Source organism: Panthera uncia (assembly GCF_023721935.1).
Source record: "Panthera uncia isolate 11264 chromosome A3 unlocalized genomic scaffold, Puncia_PCG_1.0 HiC_scaffold_11, whole genome shotgun sequence".
Classification (NCBI taxonomy): Eukaryota; Metazoa; Chordata; class Mammalia; order Carnivora; family Felidae; genus Panthera; species Panthera uncia.
In genome coordinates this window covers 285,681-307,766 of record NW_026057578.1, presented here as the reverse complement: position 1 = coordinate 307,766, position 22,086 = coordinate 285,681, and the positions used below count along the sequence as shown (strand labels likewise).

Sequence of the window (22,086 nt, the reverse complement as noted above, 5' to 3'; positions counted from 1 at the left end):
GAAGGAAGGCCACAGCTGTGAGGAGGGAGCCGAGGGCCAGGCTGCCTGAGCAGGCGCCAGACACTCTGTCTGTCCGGTCGTCCGGCGGGCCAGGCCTGGAGCTTCTGTCCCACTCTGCCCCCAGTGCCCCCCAGTGAGGGCACAGGGCAGCTGCTGGCATGGCTGTCTTTATTCACATCAGCGTGGCCTGGGCCTGGTTCTGCCGGTGTCCTAGCCCTATAGGACTTGTGCCCTGCACCCCCCCGGCCCCCCAGGGGCTCTTGGAGAAGCAGAGGGGGGGCTGTCGGTGTGTCCCACGAGGGGAGGGGGGCTGTGGGTATCCTGGGCAGTGCCCACCCTGACCTCTCTGCCCTCGGATGGCTGGGCCTCTCTCCTGCCAGGGTCTGGTGACAGTCCTCAGCTGTTCTGGGAATGGTGGAGAGAAGGCGCAGAGCCCCCCGAGGGCCCTGCCGCTATACTTCTTTGCTGCTGCTGCCCTAGCTGTGCTGCCAAGTGGCTTTGACAAGTGGCCCTCACTCAAGGGCAAGAATCATTCATTCATGCATTCATTCGTTTGTTTCTATGTGCCTGCTACGAACCCAGCTCTGTTCTATGAGATGGGGGTCTGGCAGTGAACAAAACAGACCCAGGTCCTTGCCCAGGGTTGGGGGTGCGGTTTCCCGTTCCGATAGAGAGGGACAGACAATCAACAAATCCACAAGCAGGTTAGAATATGGGGTGCCAGGCTGTGATGTGCAAGAAGGGTGCTGGCAGATGTGGAAGAGGAAGGAGGGGCTGTGTCAGGGGGGCTTGCGACCTGTTGTTCCGTGAGGTCACTTTTGAGCCAACCCCAGAAGGAAACATGTGAAAGAGATGAGGGGATGCACAGAGAAGAGTGTTTTACACAGCATGAGCAGCACGTGCAAAGGCCCTGGGTCACAGAGGTGTGCTGGTATGTAGGATAAGTGGGGAGTGCAGAAGGGAGGGGACAGGTTGCTGTGTGGGGCCTGGGAGGGTCTCTCTCTTTTTTTTTTTTTTTCCTCTGAAGGAGAGTTGGTCACTTTAGGAGGGTTTTGAGCAGAGGAGGGGTGTGATGTGACTTAGTTTTCACAGCCTCAGCTCAGCTGCTGTGTGGAGATGTGCGGCTCAGGAAGGATGGACTTAGTATCAGGAGAGAAGGGGAGGAGGGCAGCTCCCGGAGCAGGCCTCGCTCCTCAGCCGAAAACTGCCTCCCTGAGGAGTTTCCTTGGTCCCCCTCCAGGAGGGCAGGATTGGTGTGCCTGGACCCCTGGGAGAAGCTACCTTGGGGACCCCCGGGTTTGGTGCCCTGGGAGTGAGACTGCCTCCTTTCGCCTATGGCCCGTGACCACCCCTGACACCCCCACCCCCCACCCCCCGCCTGGGGCCCCTGGGGATGGGGAGGGTGGAGTGGCCGCCAGGCTGGCTGGCAGGGCAGGGAGGCTGCGTTTCTGGGAATTGTGTGGGGGGAAGCACATTGTTAGAGCCTGGAGCAGGCCGCCAGGACTGCATGTGGCCTCTGGGGGATGCCTTCTGCCTCCCCCAAGTGCTGCCTCTGGGGGAGGGAGCTGGGCCTGGGCCAAGGTTATGGGCTGGAGTGGGGACTTTCCTATAGATGCTACCCTGGGTGGGCAGCTCTTCCCATTCTGCAGACTGGGAGACTGAGGTCCAGAGAGAGGGCTGCTGCAGCGGCAGAGCCGAGATATCTGCTGGTGCACGGGATGAGGCCTCTTGCTGGGCATGAGTCTCTGGTCACTGCCCTGCCTGACTTCAGAGGCCAGGATCTGAGGGAAGCCCTGATGGGGTTGGCTGGGGTCACGGCCCCGCAGTGACACCGTGGTGGCCGCCCTGGCGGCCTGGAGGGTCCGGTGGATGTAGAAACAGCTGGTCACCTAGGCCCGGGGAGAGCTGCCTAAGGGTAGTGGACAACGTGTGGGGGCTTCTGGGGCTGCAAGATGCCCCCACACCCTGTGGCCATGGGAAGCAAGAGGTGGGGCTCGATGTGAGTTCAGTGGCTTGGGCCTTCCCACTGAGGCCCCTGCCTCAGCCAGAAAGGAAGCACGGATGCGACCTGCTTGGGTCATGGCCGGCTTTGGGCGAGCAGGGGGCGGGGGACGCAAATAGAAAAATAAATGGCCTGAGCTTCCGATGTTTCCGGACTGAGGACGGGGGAGGGGCAGGCCTCTGGGCCAAAGGTGTGGTCCAGCCTATGTGTGGTGGACCCTGGGGGTGTCGCTGGGGTGTCCCCAGGTCCCTGTCGGGGCTGTGCCTCCCCCTGAGCCCCCAGGGTAGGGCCGGGCTCCACACAGAGGAGGGCTCCTGAGGGCCGGCCCGTGCAGCTCTCTTCTCTGGGGGCTGCCCCATGGCGCCATCTTGGGTACCCTCACTTCCAGGCGGCCTGCGGAAGGTCCAGGAGGGCCTTCTGGAGTAAGACAGGCAGGGAGGGTCTGGGAAGGAGTGCACGCTGCCTTCCGTCCCTTGGGGGTTCCTCTCTGCTTCTTGCTGGTTCCCCTTCACCTCTGACCTCCGATCGGGAGCTGCTGGACCTCCACCCACACGTCTACATTTTCACGGCTCATGGTCTCCTAACCCAGCCCAGCCCGGACTTGCCTTGACTCAGCTCTCAACTCTCTGCCCCCACACCCCCCTCCCCTGCTTCAGCCCATCTTAGCAGGAGATGCTGGGAGTCCTGGAGGGAGGGCCCCATCTGGTTCTAGATCTGTGGGTCAGGCCTTCGGCCTAAAGCAGCAGGAGACATCAGCCCTGAGCTGGCCCTCCCTGGGGGTGGGGGTGGGGCCTGCCTTTAGGGCTCCCTTGCTGGGTGGTGGCTGGTAAGTGTGGGTCTCTTACTGCCCACCCACTGCGGGTTATTGTTTTTTCCTTCCTTCATGAAACACATATTTACTGAGCAGCTATTAGGTGTCTTGGGCTGCAGATGCGGGTGGAATGAAGGCCTGGTTTTCCCAGCTGACAGTCCTTGGGAGCCAGCTCGTGGACAGTCCCAGGGGGTTTTGAGTGTCTGTGCACGTGCACCCTCAGGTATGGCCAGCGTGTGCACACGTGAGCAACTGTCTCCCCTGTTGCGTGTGGCTAGACGGGGGAAATGAAGTTCTTCGTTTGCAGAGGGGTCAGGGTAGGAGGCCTGGACCAGGAAGGGGACCAGGAAGGCCCCCGCCCTGGAGTCCCCTAGTAGGGGTACCCCCCTAGTAGGGGTACAGCGAGGTTTACATACCACTCCCCCCGGGAGAATCCCGTGGTTGTGACGCTACCCTCTTTGACCAGTTTTCTGAGGGTGCTGGATGGCCCCAGGGGCTCAGGCGGCTTGTTGGGGAGTAAGTTCCCAAGGTTGAAGAGGGTCCACGAGGGGTCTGCGGTGGGCTGTGAACATCCTAAGCAAGGTTCCAAAGGTCGTGAACTCATGAGGGGCCCCGTGACCAGGAACTTCTGAAGTGGAATACTGAGAATTTTGGGGTTGGTGGGTGCTGCCCTAGCGAGGGTGGGATCCACCTACAGCCCCCACAGGTGAGGGTCTCTCTCCACGACTAAGCACAGCCCCACTCTGGCCACTTCTCAGTTGTGGCCAGAATTGGCCTCCGAAGGGGTAGGGTGGTGGGTAGCTGGCTGGCCTGCTGGTCTGTGGCTCCCTCCCGCCACCTAGAGGCCGCTGCTCGTTCATCAAGGGCCACAGAGGCCTCCGGGCAGGATCACCCTACTTGGTCCCTGGGCACTCATGCATGCAGCATGGGGCCATACCCTGGACTGCACCATGGCTCAGGGCTCCTGTCACAGGGGAAGGGCTGTGGCCTCCAGGTCTCCAGCTTGGAAGCACCCTGCCTCCTCTGCCACCCAGCCCCACCTATTCTGTCCTCCTCCCCAACACCTGCCCCACCCTGGGCCACCCCACTGCAGCCTTGCAGCCCAGTCTTTTGCTGGAGACCACCTGGTTTCTCGTGGGGGAGAAAGGGTCCAAGGCAGGAGGCCCAGGATTCTCACCGTGGCTGCGTAGCGGAAGGGCCCTAGTTCTCAGCTGACAGCCTCTTCTCTGGCCCATGACCTTACTCTGGTGCCATGTCATGGGGCCCGAGCAGAAAGTCAAATTCATAGGGTTACAAAGGAAACCAGTTACAGCGCTACACAGCTACCAAAGGATTTCCTAAAACGTGTGATACAGAAAAACAAAAAACGTGTGACACAGAAACCTAAGCGCTTCTTCACCGCTGCAGATTCCGGCAGCAGTGACCACCCGGGGCACCGGCAGGGTGGCCGTGGAGGGAAGTGGCTCCCGTCTGTGCTGTGGCCAGTCCTGGCACTGCTGTGAGATGTGGGCCATCGCTTCATTCAAAACCAAAGGGACAATACGCTTCCACTAGAGGTCAACGGGAAGGACACGAAGATTCCTTCCCACCTGGTTTCTTCCTGATAGGGTGTTGGTCCCTGAGCCCCAGGTTGAGACTGCGTCCTGCTCTCCCTGCCACCCCACCAAGTCCGCCTCTTCAGCTCCCAGACCTGCCCCGTCTCCCCCTAACCCCCCACAGTCCCTGTCCTGTGACTGCCTCTGTTCTTCCCAGCAGCGCGGACCAAGTCATGGGGCTGGGCACAAACTCCAGACCACCAGCCACCTCCCAGTTACGGCTCTGTCTGCACCATCTGCACACTTGGAACACAGCCCCCCGGCCTCCTGAGCCCCTGCCCGCCTCTGGGTGCCCACTGTTCAGAGTCCACCCTGGTTGGCCACAGTTCTGTGCTTCTGCCCCTGTGGACAGAGGGCAAAGACCTCAGGGCCCCACCCTTGGGTTACAAGAAGCAAGGGTCTTCATTCTTCACCAGCTCCCTAGGTCACGCATTAGAGTCACTTTTTTTTAAGGTTTATTTATTTTTTGAGACAGAGACAGAGCACATGCAAACGAGCAGGGGAGAGGCAGAGAGAGAGGGAGAGACCGAATCCCAAGCAGGCTCCACACTCACCATGGAGCCAGACGCGGGGCTTGATCTGACAACAGAGGGACACCATGACCTGAGCTGAAATCAAGAGTCAGAAGGTTAACCGACTGAGTCACCCAGGCACCTGGTCTCACAATTACCTGGTCTGAAATTTAGCGAATGTGGGGCCCACAACACTATAGACGTCAGTTCTCTGGCTTCTACCCTCGCCCTAGAACTGTGCCCTGTCCGGCAAACCACTCAGCATCTGCATCACTGAGGAAGGGGCAGACATCTGGAGGGGATGCGAGCTCTGCCCCTCCCCAGCCCTCTCACTGCCAGCGCCATCCCTCCGACTTGAGTACCGTGTGGCCACTCCCAGGGACCTCCAGCAGCAAAGGTGACCACTGAACTGCTCACGCTGTGTCCCCTGATCTGTTGTTCTCAACGCATGATTTGTACCAACTCACATCGTCCTGAGAGCAGCCCTCTGAGGCAGACAATGTTACCATCTTCGTTTCACAGATGGGAAGACCGAGGCGCACAGCGGTTAACGACTGGTCTCAAGGGCAGAGCCCGGGATTCACAGCCGGTAGCTGACTCCTGAGGCAGGAGCCTTGCCCAAGCGGCCTCTCCCAAGTCCCCCGGCACCTTCTGAACCGCAGCCCCGGCTTCTTCCAAACCCTGCATCCGGCTACTGCTCCCTCCCACCTCCGGGCGCCCCGCACCAGGGCTCAGGGGCCAGAATCCAGGCCAGAGAGCGCAGGGGGTCCGCGCAGGCTTGGGGGTGGGGTGGGGTCGGGGGGGGGGGGTCTCCCGCCGGGTCCGGCTGTCCCCGGACGGCCGAAGGTGGAAGAGGAGCGTTCGAAGCGGATGGAGATAGGGGACGGACCCCAAGGTGCCTTTGTGGGTCCCACGTATCTGGACCCCGGGCAGCTCCCGGGCGGAGGGCCGGGGTGGGACTTCCTCGGGGTCGCGCAGGGGCCGGGACTCACGTTCTGGCCTCGCGCTACCGCAGCGCCCTCCGCCGGCTAACCGCCTCGCGCGGGGGCTCGTGGGATTGTGAGTCCTCCGGGCCCGTCGTCCTTCGGCGACGGCCCGCGTCAGGACTACACTCCCCAGGAAGCCATGCCGAGCCGCATGGTTTCTGGGAGTTGTGGTTCAGCGCGTGGGGAGCGCGCGCGAGGCGGGCGGCCGCGAGAACTACATGTCCCAGGATGCAGCGCGGCGGCCGCGGGGGCCGGGGGTTTGAACGGAGGGTCTCCCGCCCGCGGCTGGGCTGCGTCGGCTGCGACGGGTGCGGGAGGCGACGACGGCCGGGGCAGGGGGTCTAGGCCCGGAGGCTGAGGCTGGCGCGGCGGGCGCTGGGGGCCCTGCCCCCGTGTCGATGATGGGCAAAGAAGAGGAGATTGCGCGGATCGCCCGGAGGCTGGACAAGATGGTGACCAAGAAGAGTGCGGTGAGGGGCGCGGGCCGCCAGGACCCCGGGACCCCCGCCCCGCCGACCCCTGCCGAGCCTGCCGAGCCCCCTTCAGGGTCGGGGAGACCACCCGAGGGGCAGGACGAGACCCCGCCCCAGCAGAGACTCCCGGGACGCGGGGAGACCCCCGTCGGTGGCCGAGACCCCTGCCCTGGGCCAGCCCTGCCCTTCACTCCCGCACCCACGGCAGAGGCCGCAGTCGGGCCTGGACCTTGTCCCTGGAGCCGCCCTCTCTGGACTCAGACCCCAGCTACCAGGCTGAGATCCCGCAGACCTGAGACCCGTCTCCTTACTTGCCCCCTAACTCCGGACTCCCCCACCCCACCCCTACCAGGGCCGGCCAGCGGAAGCATTCCTCGGTCCCGCCCCTCAGGCCTTGCGGAGTCCCCAGCCCGTTCAGACCTTTCTTATTGGCTGCCCCCCCCCCCCCCCCCCCCCCCCCCTTGCCTTCCTCCTTCTCAGCCTGGGCATCCTCACAGTTTCCCTCTCGCTCTCAGGACTCTCCGCAGACAGCTTCCCCCCCCCCCCCCCCCATTCCGACTCAGAGCCCTCTGCCCCACCCTAGGTCTCCCACATCCTTTCTCAGTGTGCAAGAGTTTGGAGTGTGAGATTGGACCCCCTTTTCTCCTGGAGCTACAGCGCTTAACTCTGTTGGGCCTGGGGTTGTGGCCCTCATACCCCTTCACAAGCGGGCCAGAGGCCTTTCCTGGTGGAGAGGCCCCCCCTTTCCTCTGTATCTGTCCCTGCCCTACAAGAACCAGATTTCCCTAATAAATTCTTTCCCTTCCTTAGCCAGGACTCAGCCAGCAGCAACTGGGGAGTGGGTAGATATGTAGAGACCCCTGCTTAAGACCCTTGGGAGGTCTGGTGAGCCTGGCCTGGGAGTGCTTTGGTGCTAGAGCCCCCCGCCCCCGCCAGCTGTGCTCACTATGCTGCCCGGCCTCTGTTGTCCTGTGGTCAGTGAGCCTTTGTAGGAGGCTGTGTCATGATCCCTAAGAGGAAGCAGGTAGATGGGGTTCCAATTGCAGCTCGTCTTCAGCTTTGAGATTTTGGCAACCTGTGTACCCTCACATGGAAGCATCCTTCGTGGGTGGCACCTGCCTTTAGGATGTTGGGAGGGGTCCTGGCTGGCTTCCCGAGAGGCTGAATAAACACAACCTGCCCTCCCCTGCAGACTAAGAATAGGGAGGTGGTGGAGGAGGCTCAGTCACGGGCCTGAGATGCCTGCACAGCCGCCCCAGGGCTGTCCGCCTGCACTGGTGCTTCGGGTGGTTTTTGGGATTAAGCAGGCTCGTCCTGGGTCCCCGGTGACCAGGTTCTGGACAGGGGTCTACACTGGGGCCAGAGGGGTGGCTGGCTCCCACTCATTCATTCATCCAGCAAGCAGCACCCCCTCCACACACATTGTCTTCATACCCCTGGGAGGCCGTGGGCAGCACAGAGCAAGGGTGTGGGAACAATCTTTAGCTGTTTCCAGAGATGACCAGAGAAAGAAGCTGCTTCCTCTCTTGAAGGAGACAGCACCCCCCAGGTGGGGACAGAGATGGGTTATAGAACCCATGGAGGGCTGGTTGGGGCCAGGTAGAGCTGGGAGGAGGGTGTATGCAGGTCGAAAGCACGGCCACAGCGTGAATAGAAGCTCCAGGGGAGATTGAAGAGGGGGTGTCGACCACCCTCTAGACTGGGAAGGCAGTCTAAGGGGTTTGGGGGTGCTGTGGCATGGGCAGTGAGAGCCAGCGGCGGTTCTAGTCCCTGTGAGGCTTCTTGGGGATTTGGGAGCCATGATGGGAATTGTGTTTATGCCTCTGGTCTGGAGCCCACAAGAAACTGACCTTACACAGCCCAAGGCTCTGTCTCAGGGAAAATGATCAGTGAGCAGCACTGTGTCCTCGGCTCTGACAACCATCTTCCTTCCCTGAGGAGATCACCTCAGGGCTGGACTCTGCACAGGCCGAGGGGCAGAGCCCGCTGGGGGTGACAGGGAGGGGGCTGCAGAACAGAGGTGCCACCCAGATTGTGGGCGGGTGGGGGGGCCGGGGGGCGGCTGGGAGTGGGGCCAGCCCTTCCCACGGCCTGTGCTGCAGGACATGGGGCGCTCTCAATCTTGGGTGGCTGGTCAGGTTACTTCTGTCCCCTTCATGTCAAGGGAGAGACCCATACATTAAAACACAGCGGTGTGTTAAAAAGTGAAGCATCTGTGGAAGAGAGCAAAGCAGGGGAGGAGGATGGGGGTGTTGCATGGGTTGTGATTTCAATGTTTAGTAGAAGAGGTCTTGCCAAGAAGGTGTCATCTGAACAAACTTTTGAAGGCGGGAGAGTACAAACCTGTAGCTATTTGGGAGGTATTTCTATGGCAGCGGGGGCAGCAGGTGCAAAGGCCCTGGGGCAAGCAACTTGGCACACTTGAACATTAAGCTGAGCCTCGAGTGGAGAGAATGGCCCATTTGGGCATGGCATTGGCATGGGAGAGAGCTTTGAAGAAACAAAGCTGTGGGGTGGGAGGGGGCAAGGTGGGAAAGGTGGCTGGCCTGAGGGTTCAGGCAAGACCTGGAGGGATTGATGAAGGGCGAGGCCACAGGACTTGAACCTGGATATGGTGTAGGTGTGGGAGTAGAGCGTTTGGCCTCAGCAGGGGACACTGACCTTGCTTGGGTCGCCCCCTCTGAGCGGGTAGGGGGGCCACCTCAGGGTATGCTGCCAATCCACCTGTCCTGAGACCGGACAGGACAGTGAGTACCCCGGGGGCCCCACACCTGCACCTAGGTGTGGCACTGCTGCCAGAGAGGGGCTGAGGTCCTTGACGGTGTTTCCCGTAGCCATGGTTTGGTCAGTGACCCAAAATGCTGGGATTGAGTGTACAAAGACGCTTTCCTTCTCGTCCTGACCCTCCCTGGGCACCTGACCACAGGTGGATCTCCAGTTGTCACTGTTTGTGCCCCCCTACCCTTGTGTGTAGGAGGAGGTGGGATCATCCCACCAAGACCTTGAAGTCATTTATGAAGGTCCCCCTTCTCCTTCCAGGAGGGAGCCATGGACCTGCTGCGGGAGCTGAAGGCCATGCCCGTCACGCTGCACCTGCTGCAGGTAGGGCCCTGCGTGCCTCCTGCCCGGGACAGCTCCTGGGCACCTGGCAGGGCTTCCTGGCCCATGCCCTGGGCCTTGGTTGGCACAGGTGTCTGTCCCAGAAGAGACCGTCCCTGCCTTTGTTGCTGAGGAAGACAAAGGGGAATCCAAAGATAACCCACCCCGTTCCTTGCCGAGGTTCCTGGGTTCCACATGGGACAGTAACCCTCGGAAAGGCCGTCCACCTCACAAGCTGGTCCCCACCCCCTGCCCTGTGGGAGCCTAGGAGGGTCTGCGAGAAGGGTCTGACTGCTGCCCCTCAGCTCAGGCTGCTTGCCTTGCAGTCTACGCGCGTCGGCATGTCCGTCAACGCCCTGCGGAAGCAGAGTTCTGATGAGGGGGTCATCGCGCTGGCCAAGTCGCTCATCAAGTCCTGGAAGAAGCTCCTGGGTGCGGGTCCAGCAGCAGGCTGAGAGCTGGGGCAAGGGGAACCCTGAGAAGCGCTGGTCAGCACTGTGTAGGGTGCTGGCAGTGCTGTCCCTGAGCCAGGGCCACCTGGGAGCGGGGGTGTGACAGAACAGGTCCAGGAAGGCTTGGGGCTGGGGGGAGAGGCGTTCCATGTAGAGCAAGGAGAAAAGAAAGTTCAAGATAGGAGCAGGACTGCATTGAGGGTGGCTGAGGGGCCCTGCAGGGACCTGGCACAGGCAGGTGGTCACACTGAGAGGTGTCAGGGCAGCTAGAGGGCAAGGAGCTGGAGGAGATGTGGGGGGAGAGGAAGAGGGGAGAAGGTTTGGGGGGCAAGGGGAGAGGAGAGGGGGCACAGCCACTCAGCACAGGGTGACTGGGGGTTGCAGAGATGCCGACTTTGGGACCCTGAGGCCCCCCTCCTCCACTCCCCACCTTCCCAGCCTCTCCTGGGCTCTATCCAAACCCTTGCGAAATGGGTCTCTTCTACTCCCGCGTGGCCATTAGCCCACGTGTTGGACAAGTGTGTTTCTCCTGGTGGTGTGGGGGCTGCTCCTTATCCCGTGGGCCGGTCCCCAGCACAGGCTAGGGTTTCAGGAACCTTGTGGGGTCGTGCTCAGTGGATGGCAGTTCTCTGTGACCCCCAAGGCCCAGTTGAGGAATGACCATGCCTCATCATGCTTCATCTGTGGGGGCTGTCACTTGGGGGGCTCCATACTCAAGGGTCACTTTGGGCAGATGGCAGTCCTCCCTGCCTGGATGGGCAGTGGGGTAGACCCCAGAGAAACCTTACAGGTGGCCTGTTTGAGGAGGGGGGTAGGAAAGAGGGGGTGGGGGCTGTCTTGGGACCTTCTGAGCGGGGAGGACAGAGGGCCCCAGTTGTGGAAGGCTCAGCAGCTAGGGGCCCCGGTGGGGTTCGGGTTGGTGGCCTAGGGCTGGTGGTCTGGCTAAGGCTATGTCTTGGTGGTGATCCGCTCCCTTCCCTGGCCTGGGCCTCCCCTCTGGCTCTGCCTCTCCCTAGCCAGCCTCCCCCTTTCCTGGCACCCGCAGATGCTTCAGACGCCAAAGCCAGGGAGCAGAGGAGGGGTGGACCTCTGCCCGCATCGTCCTCGAAGGAGGCCCCTGAGGCCCAGGATCCCAGGTAGCGTGCATCTGGAAGGCAGGTGCACACCCTCCTGCCCTCTGGGTGCCCCGTGCTCGGCAGATGAAGGTGCTGGTTTCCCTGTGCCCTGGGTCTGCTGAGGTCATACGAAGGCATCAGCCCTTTCGGTTCCTTGGAAGGGACTTTCCCCAGGGAACCCGGCCTGGTCGGCCTCTTGCTGCACACTTCTCTTCCAAAGCTCCTCTGGACGCTGTCTTTCTAGCCCCAAGCGTCTGAGAGGTGAGGCTGTGTCCACCTGGCTGCACGGAGCTGCTACGTGTCCTGAACAGGCCTGTGGGGGGGGGGGGGGCTGTGCCACCCCTCCGCCCCAGCTGCACATCCACGTCCTGGGTCTGGTTCTCACTGGCCCACTCTGGCCAATCCCCCTCAGCCTGGTGTCACTTTGCTTCTGGACTCTTTTTCCCTTGGGTGCCCCAGCCTGCAGCATGATGCGAGTTCTGGGGGCACTGAGGTCTCGCTGCTGCCACCCCAGAGAGGGCAGTCATGGAGACTGGGGGTCCTCTGGGGGTGGGCTGTGGCCAATAGGCTGCTTTGCGTTTGACCCCACTGGGCAGAAGGGGCCGGGGGCCAGGAAGGGCTGAGCTCTGGATTTATAGCGTGGTTGCAGGACCGTGGGTTCGTCTGCTCCCCCCTGCACGTGTTGTTTTTCCTCCAGGAGGCCCCTGCTCCCACTGACTTAACCTGGGGGCCACAGGGTCACAAGATGCAGGGCTGTGAGGAGAGAGGGCTTGGTGGATGCAACCTGGTCGTCAGGTAGCTTGTAGGGAGTGCCCAGCGGCTCGAGGGGCATCTGCGCTGGGCACGGCCATCCGTGGTCTCGGGCAGCCACCAACACCATCTGCCTCTCCCTGAAATGGCAGCTGGTCTTGAGCAGCGTGGCCCTGCATCCGGCCTCCTGGAGGGTGGAGACCGTTACAGGTGATGCGGTCCCAATCGTGCCCTCGTCGGAGGAGTACACCCCACCCAGTTGGCTTTACCGCCTCTGACCAACTAGGCAGAGGGCATGGGGGCATGGGGGGCTGGACTGCAGGCGGGCAGGACCATGGGCTGCTGTCAAGGTAGAGCGACCAGGATGGGGGGGATTGTGGCTGTATTGCTGGCTTTCCTGGTGGGGCCGGTGTGTCATGGGGGTATACGTGGCCCGAGCGGGCCTGTCTTTCTCCAGCCGCAAGAGGCCAGAACTGCCCAGGATGCCATCGGCCCCGAGGATCACCACGTTTCCCCCGGTGCCGGTCACCTGTGATGCCGTGCGCAACAAGTGCCGTGAGCTGTTGACCGCCGCCCTGCAGACAGACCGTGAGTGCCCTGGCGGGCGCTGCACAGCCTGCCTGGGGGTCCTGACTCCTAATACGCACCCAGACTTCCGGGGTGGCCCGGACTCTGCCTGCCCACAGCGGCCTGAGTTTAGAGGGTCCTGGGGGACAGCCCTCTCCCCTAGCCGTTGCAGCTGACCCCGGGTGTGGGGAGCAGGGGGTCTCTGGGGTCACCAGAGCACCCGGATCCTGGGCGTCAGGTGCGGGGCAGGCTGGAGGTGGTGGAGCCAGAGGGGCGGCTAGTCAGAGCTGCTTCTTGCAGATGATCACACGGCCGTCGGTGCAGACTGCGAGGGCCTGTCGGCCCAGATTGAGGAATATATCCTTTGCGCAGGGGTTTGGGATCTGGGGCTTTCTGGTCGAGCTGTGAGGCCAGCCGGGCCCCGCTTCCCCTGGGGGCCACCACCCCAGTGCCCTCACCGGGTGGTCGGTCAGTTGGGTGGGCTCACCCGTCTTGACCAGGAGGGCCCTCCCCAGACCTGCTGAGGGATGGATTCTGCCTGCTGGTGGGGCGGGGGTCACTGGGGCTTTGAACCTGCAGCTGGGCCTTAGCCACGGCGGTGGGGGGGGGGGGGGTCTGGTGGCGGCCCCGCCCGGCAGCCCTTCCCCTCGGTGCCCGGTGTGGGTGGGTACTGAGTTGCTGGGCTCCCCTTCCCCTCCCAGCCCCTACCCCGACAGGGCCCCCACGAGGAGGCCCTCACTGGCCTCCTTCGGCTGGCCCGAGGGGGTGGGTGGAAGGCAGAAGCACTGGCCTCTGGATAGGTCCTTAAACACCTGCACGTATCTTCCGGGACGTGGGGAACACGGACATGAAGTATAAAAACCGTGTGCGGAGCCGCATCTCCAACCTCAAGGACGCTAAGAACCCCGACCTGCGGCGGAACGTGTTATGCGGTGCCATAACACCCCAGCAGATCGCTGTGATGACGTCAGAGGTGAGTCCTGCGGGAGGGATGCGGGGGCCACCCCTGTGAGCAGTGGGTAAGTACACGGCTTCTTGCCCAGGAGATGGCCAGCGACGAGCTGAAGGAGATTCGGAAGGCGATGACCAAGGAGGCCATCCGAGAGCACCAGATGGCCCGCACGGGGGGCACGCAGACAGACCTCTTCACCTGTGGGAAGTGCAAGAAGAAGAGCTGTACTTACACGCAGGTGAGCTGCCGCTAGCCGTCCTCCCGGGGTCCCAGGGACCTGAGGGCAGCAAGAGGGGTGCCCGCACCTGCCCCCAGTTCTGTGGGGCGGGGACTGCACTTGGGTCCGGACACATGCGCTGTGAATGTGTACTGACTGGGCCGGGGAGAGGGATGGCCACCTTTGGGACCTCCTCCTTGCCAGCAACCCTGGTCCCCAGTAAGCAGCGTCTCAGGTGGTGGTTCGCTCTGGGCACTAACGTTGGGGGGCGCTGGCCTCATCCAGCACGGAGGGGCCGCGAGGAACGTTGCACTGGCAAGGGAGTGGGTGGGGTAGGCTGCCTGGCGGTGGCCACAGGACTGTGCTCAGGCCCGTGGAGGTGGACACTGATGTGGACCTCGGGACATGTCAGGGGTCCCTGGTAACGGGAGAAGGGTTGGGGTGGCCGGAGGGTTGGAGTTACTGGCGCAGCCTCAGCACAGGTCACCCACAGGGGCCTGGGTGCTGCCATACCGCCCCTACCCGAGGGCATGGGTAGCCTCCCCAAGTTGTCACTTGATGGAAGACTTGCTGCTTGGGGCCTCTTGCTGAGTGACTGATCCCTGGGCCTGGGGTGGGGGGGCTCTCACAGGTGCAGACCCGCAGCTCTGATGAGCCCATGACCACCTTTGTCGTCTGTAATGAGTGTGGAAACCGCTGGAAGGTAGGTGGGTGAGCCTTCTCTGGACGCGGGTGTCTCCAGCCTGTGTGGGATCTGTGTGATGTGAAATGGGGGACAGCTATGCCCAGCCAGCCTCCCGGGACTTGAGACAAGGTGGGTGGAGATCCCAGCCCTGACTCTCGCCCTGCGGGGGTCACGGAGGCTGCGTGGTTGACGCCTCTCCCGTCTGCTGCAGTTCTGCTGAGCCCTCGTTGACATGTCTGAAGCCTTGGGCCGTGCCCAGCGTTGGCCATGGCCTTCCCCGCGTCCTCTGTCGACAGACATAGCTTCTGGAGACCTGCCCTGTGCCTACCTGGACTTCCTCAGAGGGCTGTGCACCCTGCCCCCCACCCTGCCTGCAGTACACCTTTCTTCCTCTTTCCCCCAAATTATTAAATGTTCCTTTTTGCCATGGTGTTGTTCCTGGCCCTTGCTTCTGGTGGGCCACGCACGGTCTTGGGCTGTGACCTGGGCCGCCCTTGCCCCCCCCACCACTGGGGACGGCCCTCCTCCCTGGGATCAGGTGACACTTAGGTTTGGCCCTAGTGGAACAGAGGTGGAGGGAAGAGCCCGCTGGCCTTCGGAGGGGCCTGGTGATCCCAGGAGGGACCCAGATTCCTGCCTGTGTGTGCCCATGGAGGAGGGACAGGTGCAGGGGCGCACAGCATAAGCATGTGCAGGTGGGAGGGGGCCTTAGGACACAGAGGATCCAGGGTCCCATGAGCCTCCCCAGCCACTGTAGCTCAGGGCCCAGGGCTCGTGGGCAGGAGGCTAAGTCTGGGTCTCCAAGCCGTCCATGATCGTCTGCTCCAATCCGATGGAGTGGATTGGGTGGACTCTGGGCCGGAGTCTCAGTTTCCTGGATCTGCTGCAGGTTTGAAATGTTCTGCCTCCCAGAAATGTAGGGAACAGGTTGGCAAGCACATGCCTTGCCCAACCCTAGCTTTGGCGAGACGCTGTGGGGGTCGCCCTTGCCAGGGGGCATGGCACCGTCCCAAGGGCAAGGCTGAGCACAGCTGCCCACCGGGGCCAGGTGTCCTTGGAGCCCGCTGCTCCCTGCTCTGGGTTTGGGGCAATTCATTCTCTAATCTCCCACCCCCAAATGTGGAAAGAAAGGAGAGACTTTTGCTTTAAAAATATCTTCAATAAAAGATCCTATTTTGGATGGAGAAGGAATGGAGATAAATATGAAAACATCTTTTTCATTTTTTTGATAAAATACAGTAAGGACATGTTTCCAGGTTTAAAATTAATGGAAATATAAAAAAGAAACTGGCTCCTGTTGCCTTGAGCCTAGTTCTGAGGTTCTGGGTCTGATCCGGGCGCAGACAGCTTGAATTAGAGGGTCTGTCTCCTCCTGTCACAACTAGACACACAGAGGCTCTACTGCCCACCAAAGGCATTTCTCAAGGTCCCTGGCTGCTTGGGGAGGAGGCCTAAGTGAGGCCGGTGGGTCCACCAGACCCCGTGGGAGGTCTCCCTCTCCCCACGCAGGAGCCCCGTGGGGAGCTTTTTGGGGAGAGACTGCCTGCTGTCAAGAGGCCCTCTCGCCTCCCCTCAGCAGGACCTCCGGGTCCCAGGTCCCCGGGGTAGAGAGGGGCTCCTGTCTGGGACTGCCCTCAGGGGTGCTGGGCCCCGCTGGTGTGCCGGACATCCGCGGACGCACACTGGTGCCGGTAACCGAGTCTGTGCCCACCAGAGGGGTCCCACGTCTGTGCCGCTGTGGTGGGCAGCCTAGGCCTCGTTGGAGGACTGGGAGCTTCCCTGGAACAGCAGGGCACGGTAGGTGGGGGAGCTGAGGAAGCGCGGGTAGGAGTCCCGGTGCATGAGGGTGTAGATCTGCAGCTGCGCATCGTCGAATGTGTGCGCCGAAGGCTCCTGCATCTTCTTGTTAATGCCTTCCCGCACTCGGGAGTCCAGGCTCACCTGTGGGACAGGATGCCACCGTCAGGGGCTCAGGAGGCGCCCCCCCACCCCCGCCCCCGCCCCCAGCCCTGGTCCACAAGGCGGTGCACCTCCTTGGGGGACAGGATGGACACGTAGTCCTCATAGATGAGCCTGGCTTTCTCATCCACCACGTGCTGGTTGGCCTCGGCCTTGAGCTCCTCGCAGGCCAGCCAGAAGAGCATGTTCTCCTCGCTGTACTCGGTGCGCAGGAACTCCCGGAACACGCTTCGGCCCGCCGGGCTGTGCATCAGCTTGTCGAACGACTGCGCCCAGCTCCGCACCTCCTCCGGGCTTGGCGTGGCGCTGTGGGCATTCCCCGCCAGGCCAGGTCAGGCGCGCGCCCCCGCCCCCCGGACACGCGCGCGCGCACGGCTGGCCACACCTACCACGCCTCGCAGCTGGGGAGGGGCTGCAGCTTGTTCTCCCGGGAGGCCCGCCACGCTCGCCGCCGCTCTTCGTTCCTAACCGCAGAGGGAAAGGTGGCGCTGGCCTCCTTGGCACACGTGGTCTTGGCGCGCGCGCGCGCACACACACACACAGATGTGTTCCACAGGCATGTGTGGCCTGGGGGCTCTCGGCCGGGTGTCAGCCCCCTGCAGGTAGGCAGCCCTGGCGTCTGCTCCCTTCACACCCTCCAGGGAAGGAGTGTCTGCACGGGCTGCCCTTCGCCCCTCCCTCCGGTCTCTCCCCTGGGGCCAAGGCAGTTTCACCGGTGCTGGGGAGACCTTTACCGTCTTGTAGCCTTTGGGACTTCACAGATTCCTGGTGTGCCCCTCCCTTCCTGGCCCGACCTCAGCCCCGACTCCTTTCTCCCAGAGGCCCCAGCTGATGCAGTAGGAAAGCCCCAGCCTGCAAGTGTGACTGCAGATTCTCCCCAGGGAGCCTTCTTCCCTCCCTTGGCTCCTCACTGCGTCAGTGCTGGCTCCCATATCCATGCCTCCAGCCAGATCTCTGTAGGGCCAGTGAAATGTCTAACGGACATCTCAAACCCAAACATCCAGACAGACCTGCCCTCTTCCCTTCCCCTGCCTGCTAGACCCCAAACTCTCCCTTGACCCCCGAAGCCCAATTCTCGGTGCGTCCTAATTCTTCATGGCCTCCCACCTCTGCCCTCAGGCTGCCCCTCTCCTCCCGCCTCGGGCCGGAATTGCTCACTGGTCAGCAGATCCCCCTTTGGGTCCACGGCGCTGGCCACTCAACAGCCACAGGCTGGAAGCCTGAATAGGACCAGGCCTCTGCAAGGCGTGAAAACTCCCAAGAGCTTCTCCACACTAGAGAAGCCCGTTAGCACGGGGAGGCCCCACAGCTGCCCTCTGGCATGGCCGCTCTGGAAGCCTGTCCCTGTCATCCCTGGGCCGAGTCTCTGCCCAGTGTCCCCCCGCCTAACAGTCTGTAGGACCTGCTTCTGTCTTGTTCTTCTGTAAGTGCCCAGGGCCAGCTTAGGCTGGATCACAGCGGCCTCATATAAGCATGTGCTGAGTAAGCGGACAAATGAGTGCGCACACATGTGGGTCGGCCAGGTGCCTGCACATGGACACACCCTCAGGCACACACCAGGCACGAAAGTCACACGTACAGAGGGGTCGGGGCAGCGGCGACGGGTCACCAGGGCCCAACAACCCCTGTAGAGAGCTATGGGCAGCAGAGGCGTCCTGCCTTCAGGTGACCCCTCAGAACCCATCCGAGGGGCCAGCGGCAGGACCCCGGGCCTTATGTCTGCTCAGCCCACCTTCCTTGCTCAGTCCCCTCCTGTATTACCCCCCCCCCCCCCCCCACCCCCATCCCCACGTACCAGGAACAGCCGCAACAGCAACACCAGCACAAGCAGCAGGGGTTGCGGCTGGGGGCAGCCGGGGGGGCCGCGTCATGACTGGACATCGAGGGGGGCTGGTCTGCCTCCTCTGGCCCTATGTGCTGGTGAGATGGGGGCTTCCTCAGCTCCAGGCCAGAACCCAGGGCCCCGCACACACCTCTTCCCTGACTCCCCTCGGTGGTCGCCCTCCCGGCCTCCCAGGTGTTCAAGGGTCTCTCCCGCCCCCGATCCCACAAAGGGGGGCAGAGACAGGGGTGTAGGTGGTGCACCTGCTTCTCAGTCTCATGCGGGGTGGGCATGGGTGGGTGGTGGAGGCCGCCCCGGCTCCGTGGTGCTGGCTCCGGGACCCTCACCACAGCCTGAGAGTCTGAGAAGAGAGGTGGAGGTTCTCCCTGAGAACCTGAGACCACAGTCTCCACTGTCCCCTAGAAGGGGTCCTGAGAGTCTCTCCCTCCTTCCAGGAGCCCTGGGGGGAGCAGCCGCCCGCTTTAGACCACTCTGTTCAGGCTCCTACCTCTGCCCCCAGCCTACACCAGGGCTGTGAGCAGGGGCAGGGGCAGTGAGGGGGGGCCCCAGACGAGATCTCCACAGAAGGTTCCGGGACACCCCCATTTGCTCTGTCCCTGGGAAGCCGGAAGTCTGGGTTCCTCTTTCTTGGTTTCCGGCTCCTGGCCCCTCCCAAGGGGCTGGGGGCCCCCAAGAGTCTGGGGCTGTCAGGTTAACGCGTAAGGGTAGCGGTCAGACATTCAGACCCCCTTCCTCAGCTCCCTCCGTTCTGGGTTTTCTGCAGGAGGATTGCTCCCCACTAGGAGTCCAGATTTGCCAGGTGGCCCCGGGGGGGTTCCAACATGTCTGCAGCTGACTAGGCCTCCAGCGTGAAGGATCTGACTGGGGCAGGATTTTCTGAGGGTGTGGGAATGCAGCGGGGCAAGGGTGAGGAGGGCCTGGGGGCCTGTGGCTTCTTGGTCCTGGGCGCTGCCCCGGGCACCCCAACCCTAGCTGGCACCTTACCACACCCAGGGTCTCCCGGCCTCCCTTCCCCCTCCCCTGCCAGGCTGCCGAAGGCAACCGGGCCTGGTGTGCCGGTGGGGGAGGGGAGCGGGGGGGGACAGCAATGGGCTGGGCTGTCAGAGATGCGGGGTCCCTGGAGGGGGTGAGGGCCAGCCTCCATCTCGGCGTCCACACCCGTGTTTCATGGGGAGGGCGCGCAGGGGGCACTGGGCACCAAAGCCTCAAGTCAGGGTTAGGAGTCTGATCCCCCCACCCCCACCCCCACCCCAGGGGAGGCCAACCATAGATCCCAGCATCCATGCCAGGGTGGCCCATCAGTGCCCTTGGGGAGCAGTCTTAGATGCCTTTCCACCACTGCATTTGCCTGTGTCCTTCTTGGCCTAGGTGAGGACCCCCAGGGCCTGGGGTGCTCCCCTGCACAGCTGACAAGGGCCCCCCTGAGCCGTCCAGTCCCACCCCCACACCCCCATCTTGGTGGCCAGGAGCCTCATGACTTGCTTTCACTTTATTTTCTCTTTTAACTACCATCCTCCCTGCTGCCCCCCTCCCTCAGCTTGTGGTCTTTTTTCCCTTGTTTGGCCCATCTTGGGGTCTCCCAGGGTAGGGGGAGGCGGACGCTCTAGGGTAGGCATCACAGCAGAATCAGGTCAGGCAGCTCTGGGAACAGAGACGCTAGGACTGCATGTGAGCGGCGATCTGAGGCGGCAGTGCCCGAGGTAGGCACTGCTTAGGGCCCCCTTTCCTCCCGGGTGCGGGGATGCCGAGGCCCTGCCCTGCCCCAGAACTAGGGTAAAGTCTAGGGTCCCACAGACTCCCAGTGAGCAGATGGGGAAGCAGCAGCCTCACAGCTTGCCTTTCCCTCAGGGGTCAAGCTTCTAGGGAAGGGAAGGGAAGAAGGGAAGGGAAGGGAAGGGGTGTGGCAACTTCTGAGGTCTGGTAGCCAGGCAGAAAACTGCTCTTCCTCCTCTGCGCCCCCACCCACCGTGAGTGGGGGCAGGGCTCTGTCCCCACTCCACTCCCTAGCACCCGAAGGCTTGGCTCTGAATTGGAGGAGGGGCCCTGTCCGAGGGTGCAGGCCCACGTGCTAGGGGCTCTGAGGCTGGAGGCTGACTTTGGGGTCAATGTCTTCTCTCCTAGCTGCAGGCCTGGGCCTGGCTCCCTGCACCTTCCTGAGGCTAACTGGGGCCACCTGTTTCCCCCCCCCCCCCCCCCCCCCCCCCCCCCCCCCCGAGGTCACATAAGGCCTGAACTAGGGTCCCTGCCCCTCCCTCATCCTGGCATTTTGCTGGCATTTCCCAGCCCCTTAGGCTCTGGCCCCCAAGTCTGGGATGGGAGGGGCTGGACAGGCAGCAAGCCTGGCCTCTGGGGACAGAGAGGCTCCCTTGGGAGCGGCTGCTACTCTGCTCCACAGAAGGAAAAAGAACGTCCCCGAGCCCGCCCAGTCCAAAAAAAGAATAAGAAAATGTGACAATCCCAGAAAAAAATGCCATAACCTTTGGGAGGAGGGTGGACAAAGGGGCTCCATTCCCTGCTTCTGATGGTACTCAGCACCTTTCCTAGGCTACCCCCGTTCAGCTGGTGGGGGAGCCCCTGCCTGGCTCCTCCAAGGCTGGCCAGGTCTTCCTAAGCCTGGTGACCCTTGCCCCCACTGCAGAGGTGGGGGCGACCCATTTCTCTTTCTCTTCCTCTCTCTGCTGGCAAGGTCTGGCCTGGTAGAGCTTGTCTCCTTCAGGGGCCCCTTCCTCCAGGCTCTGACGCCCCCACCCCTACCTCAAGGAACTCGCCATGGCGCCCCACTCACCATCGACCCAAAGGCGAGGTGGGGGCGGGAGAAGCCAGGTTCCCTCTGGGCCCCACCCTGGCTGCCGAAGGGGCGTGCACTGCAGCAGCCGGGACTCAAGTCAGACGGCAGGAGGTACTCCTGCGGCGTTCTGGAGGGAGGCCGGCGCCGGGAGCCCCAGATCAGCTGGGGCCGGGGGCGCAGTGCCTCCCCTGCGCCTCGCAGGGTGAGTGGCTGCCAGATCCAAGGGGGCAGGGGTGGGGACGGACAGGGTGTCCCGCCTCGGCCCCTCCCCAACAGGCTGGGCGGGGGGCGGGAGACGCGGAAACCTGGGTTCTTCCGGCCCCCCCCTCCCCTTTGAGCAATCACTTCCCCAGGCTTTGAGCTGCAGAAAAAGGGGAACCGGTTTGCAGCGCCCCCTCCCCCACGCGCGGGGAACTGGCTCCCGTCCCGCCGCGGCCCAGGGTCCACGTGGACCCCGCGGCTGGAGTCCGTGGGGGTGCGGATCGGGGTGCCGGGTCCTGAGGCTCCCGCCCGGGACGGCCCCCGGGCCCCAGGTCGGGAGGGGCAGGGCCGCCGTCCTCGGCGCCGCGCGCGCGCACTCACCGGCCGCGCTCCCGAGCCGCTCGCGCCGCCGCCGCCGGCCCGCGCGCCCCGAGGTCCGGCCCGATAGTCGGGGAGGGGGCGCAGGGTGCAGTGCGCAGGCGCCTCGGCTGCACTTCCCCAAAGCGCGGGGCCGGGACTTCCTCGCGCGGGGAGGCGCCCGGCCCGCCCTGCCAGGCGCGCCCCGCCCCGCGCTCGGCTGGCCTTGCTCCCCACCCGCCCCCTCCCCACGTCCCGTTAGATTCGGCGGGGCACCCAGGTGCCCACCGTCGCTGAGGGTGGCCCGTGGAGACGAGGTGCTAATGATGGGGCCTCTGGACACAGGGCGGCCTGAGCTGGCACTGCAGTAGATGGGGGTGTGGTCGTGTCCTCCACTCTGTTCAGGGGGGCCAGTCCAGCTTTGCCATTCTTGTGGGTGCCCCTGAGACTCTGGTCCAGTGCCTGGGCACAAGAGCCCTTAAGACCCTACGGTCCTATATGCTCCTTGCCAGGCTGGAAAGGACTGTATAGTGGTTCCTCCAGGCCCAGGCCTGGCCTCCCTGCGACTATGTGCTGTGGCCTGTAAAGTGGGGTTAAGAGCTCACCGGCACAGGGTTCTAGGGGCCTTCCCAAGAAAGGGGGCGTCCTGTTCCCCGGTGCTGGTGGATACTGGCGGTATGGGTTCCTACATCTGGAGTCACCAAATGTTCCTGTCTGTGGGG

The 22,086-nt window shown here is 63.0% G+C and overlaps 2 protein-coding genes across 6 annotated transcripts; one reads left to right on the top strand and one right to left on the bottom strand.

Annotated features, from left to right (window-relative positions):
• The first annotated feature begins 6,133 nt into the window (after window positions 1–6,133).
• Window positions 6,134–14,643, top strand: TCEA2 (transcription elongation factor A2). Its single transcript, XM_049650407.1, has 10 exons — window positions 6,134–6,376; window positions 9,419–9,481; window positions 9,805–9,910; window positions 10,976–11,066; window positions 12,253–12,383; window positions 12,663–12,719; window positions 13,181–13,335; window positions 13,406–13,552; window positions 14,163–14,234; window positions 14,428–14,643. The coding sequence occupies exons 1-10, from the start codon at window positions 6,305–6,307 to the stop codon at window positions 14,434–14,436; spliced, it is 903 nt and encodes a 300-aa protein (XP_049506364.1). The 5' UTR covers window positions 6,134–6,304; the 3' UTR covers window positions 14,437–14,643.
• A 711-nt stretch (window positions 14,644–15,354) lies between these two features.
• Window positions 15,355–21,615, bottom strand: RGS19 (regulator of G protein signaling 19). 5 transcript variants are annotated; one of them, XM_049650409.1, is made up of 6 exons: window positions 21,389–21,428; window positions 18,261–18,358; window positions 17,971–18,092; window positions 16,565–16,639; window positions 16,247–16,481; window positions 15,355–16,157 (listed from the first exon to the last, which is right to left on the bottom strand). In XM_049650409.1, the coding sequence occupies exons 2-6, from the start codon at window positions 18,288–18,290 to the stop codon at window positions 15,966–15,968; spliced, it is 654 nt and encodes a 217-aa protein (XP_049506366.1). In that variant the 5' UTR covers window positions 18,291–18,358; window positions 21,389–21,428; the 3' UTR covers window positions 15,355–15,965. The 5 variants fall into 5 exon arrangements, with proteins under 5 accessions (XP_049506366.1, XP_049506365.1, XP_049506369.1 ...); XM_049650408.1 differs by lacking the exon at window positions 21,389–21,428 and adding an exon at window positions 20,804–21,302; XM_049650412.1 differs by lacking the exon at window positions 18,261–18,358 and having other exon boundaries at window positions 21,389–21,615.
• Window positions 21,616–22,086: the final 471 nt, after the last annotated feature.

Excerpts from the sequence above, each read along its gene's own strand:
- TCEA2 (XM_049650407.1), top strand. The coding sequence starts at position 6,305 with ATGATGGGCAAAGAAGAGGAGATTGCGCGGATCGCCCGGAGGCTGGAC. Across the intron at positions 6,377-9,418 it reads TGGTGACCAAGAAGAGTGCG|GAGGGAGCCATGGACCTGCT; the intron begins GTGAGGGGCGCG and ends TTCTCCTTCCAG. Across the intron at positions 13,336-13,405 it reads TCGCTGTGATGACGTCAGAG|GAGATGGCCAGCGACGAGCT; the intron begins GTGAGTCCTGCG and ends CTTCTTGCCCAG.
- RGS19 (XM_049650409.1), bottom strand. The coding sequence starts at position 18,290 with ATGCCCACCCCGCATGAGACTGAGAAGCAG. Across the intron at positions 16,640-17,970 it reads TGCTGTTGCGGCTGTTCCTG|GAACGAAGAGCGGCGGCGAG; the intron begins GTACGTGGGGAT and ends CTCTGCGGTTAG. Across the intron at positions 16,482-16,564 it reads CTCCCCAGCTGCGAGGCGTG|CGCCACGCCAAGCCCGGAGG; the intron begins GTAGGTGTGGCC and ends GAATGCCCACAG.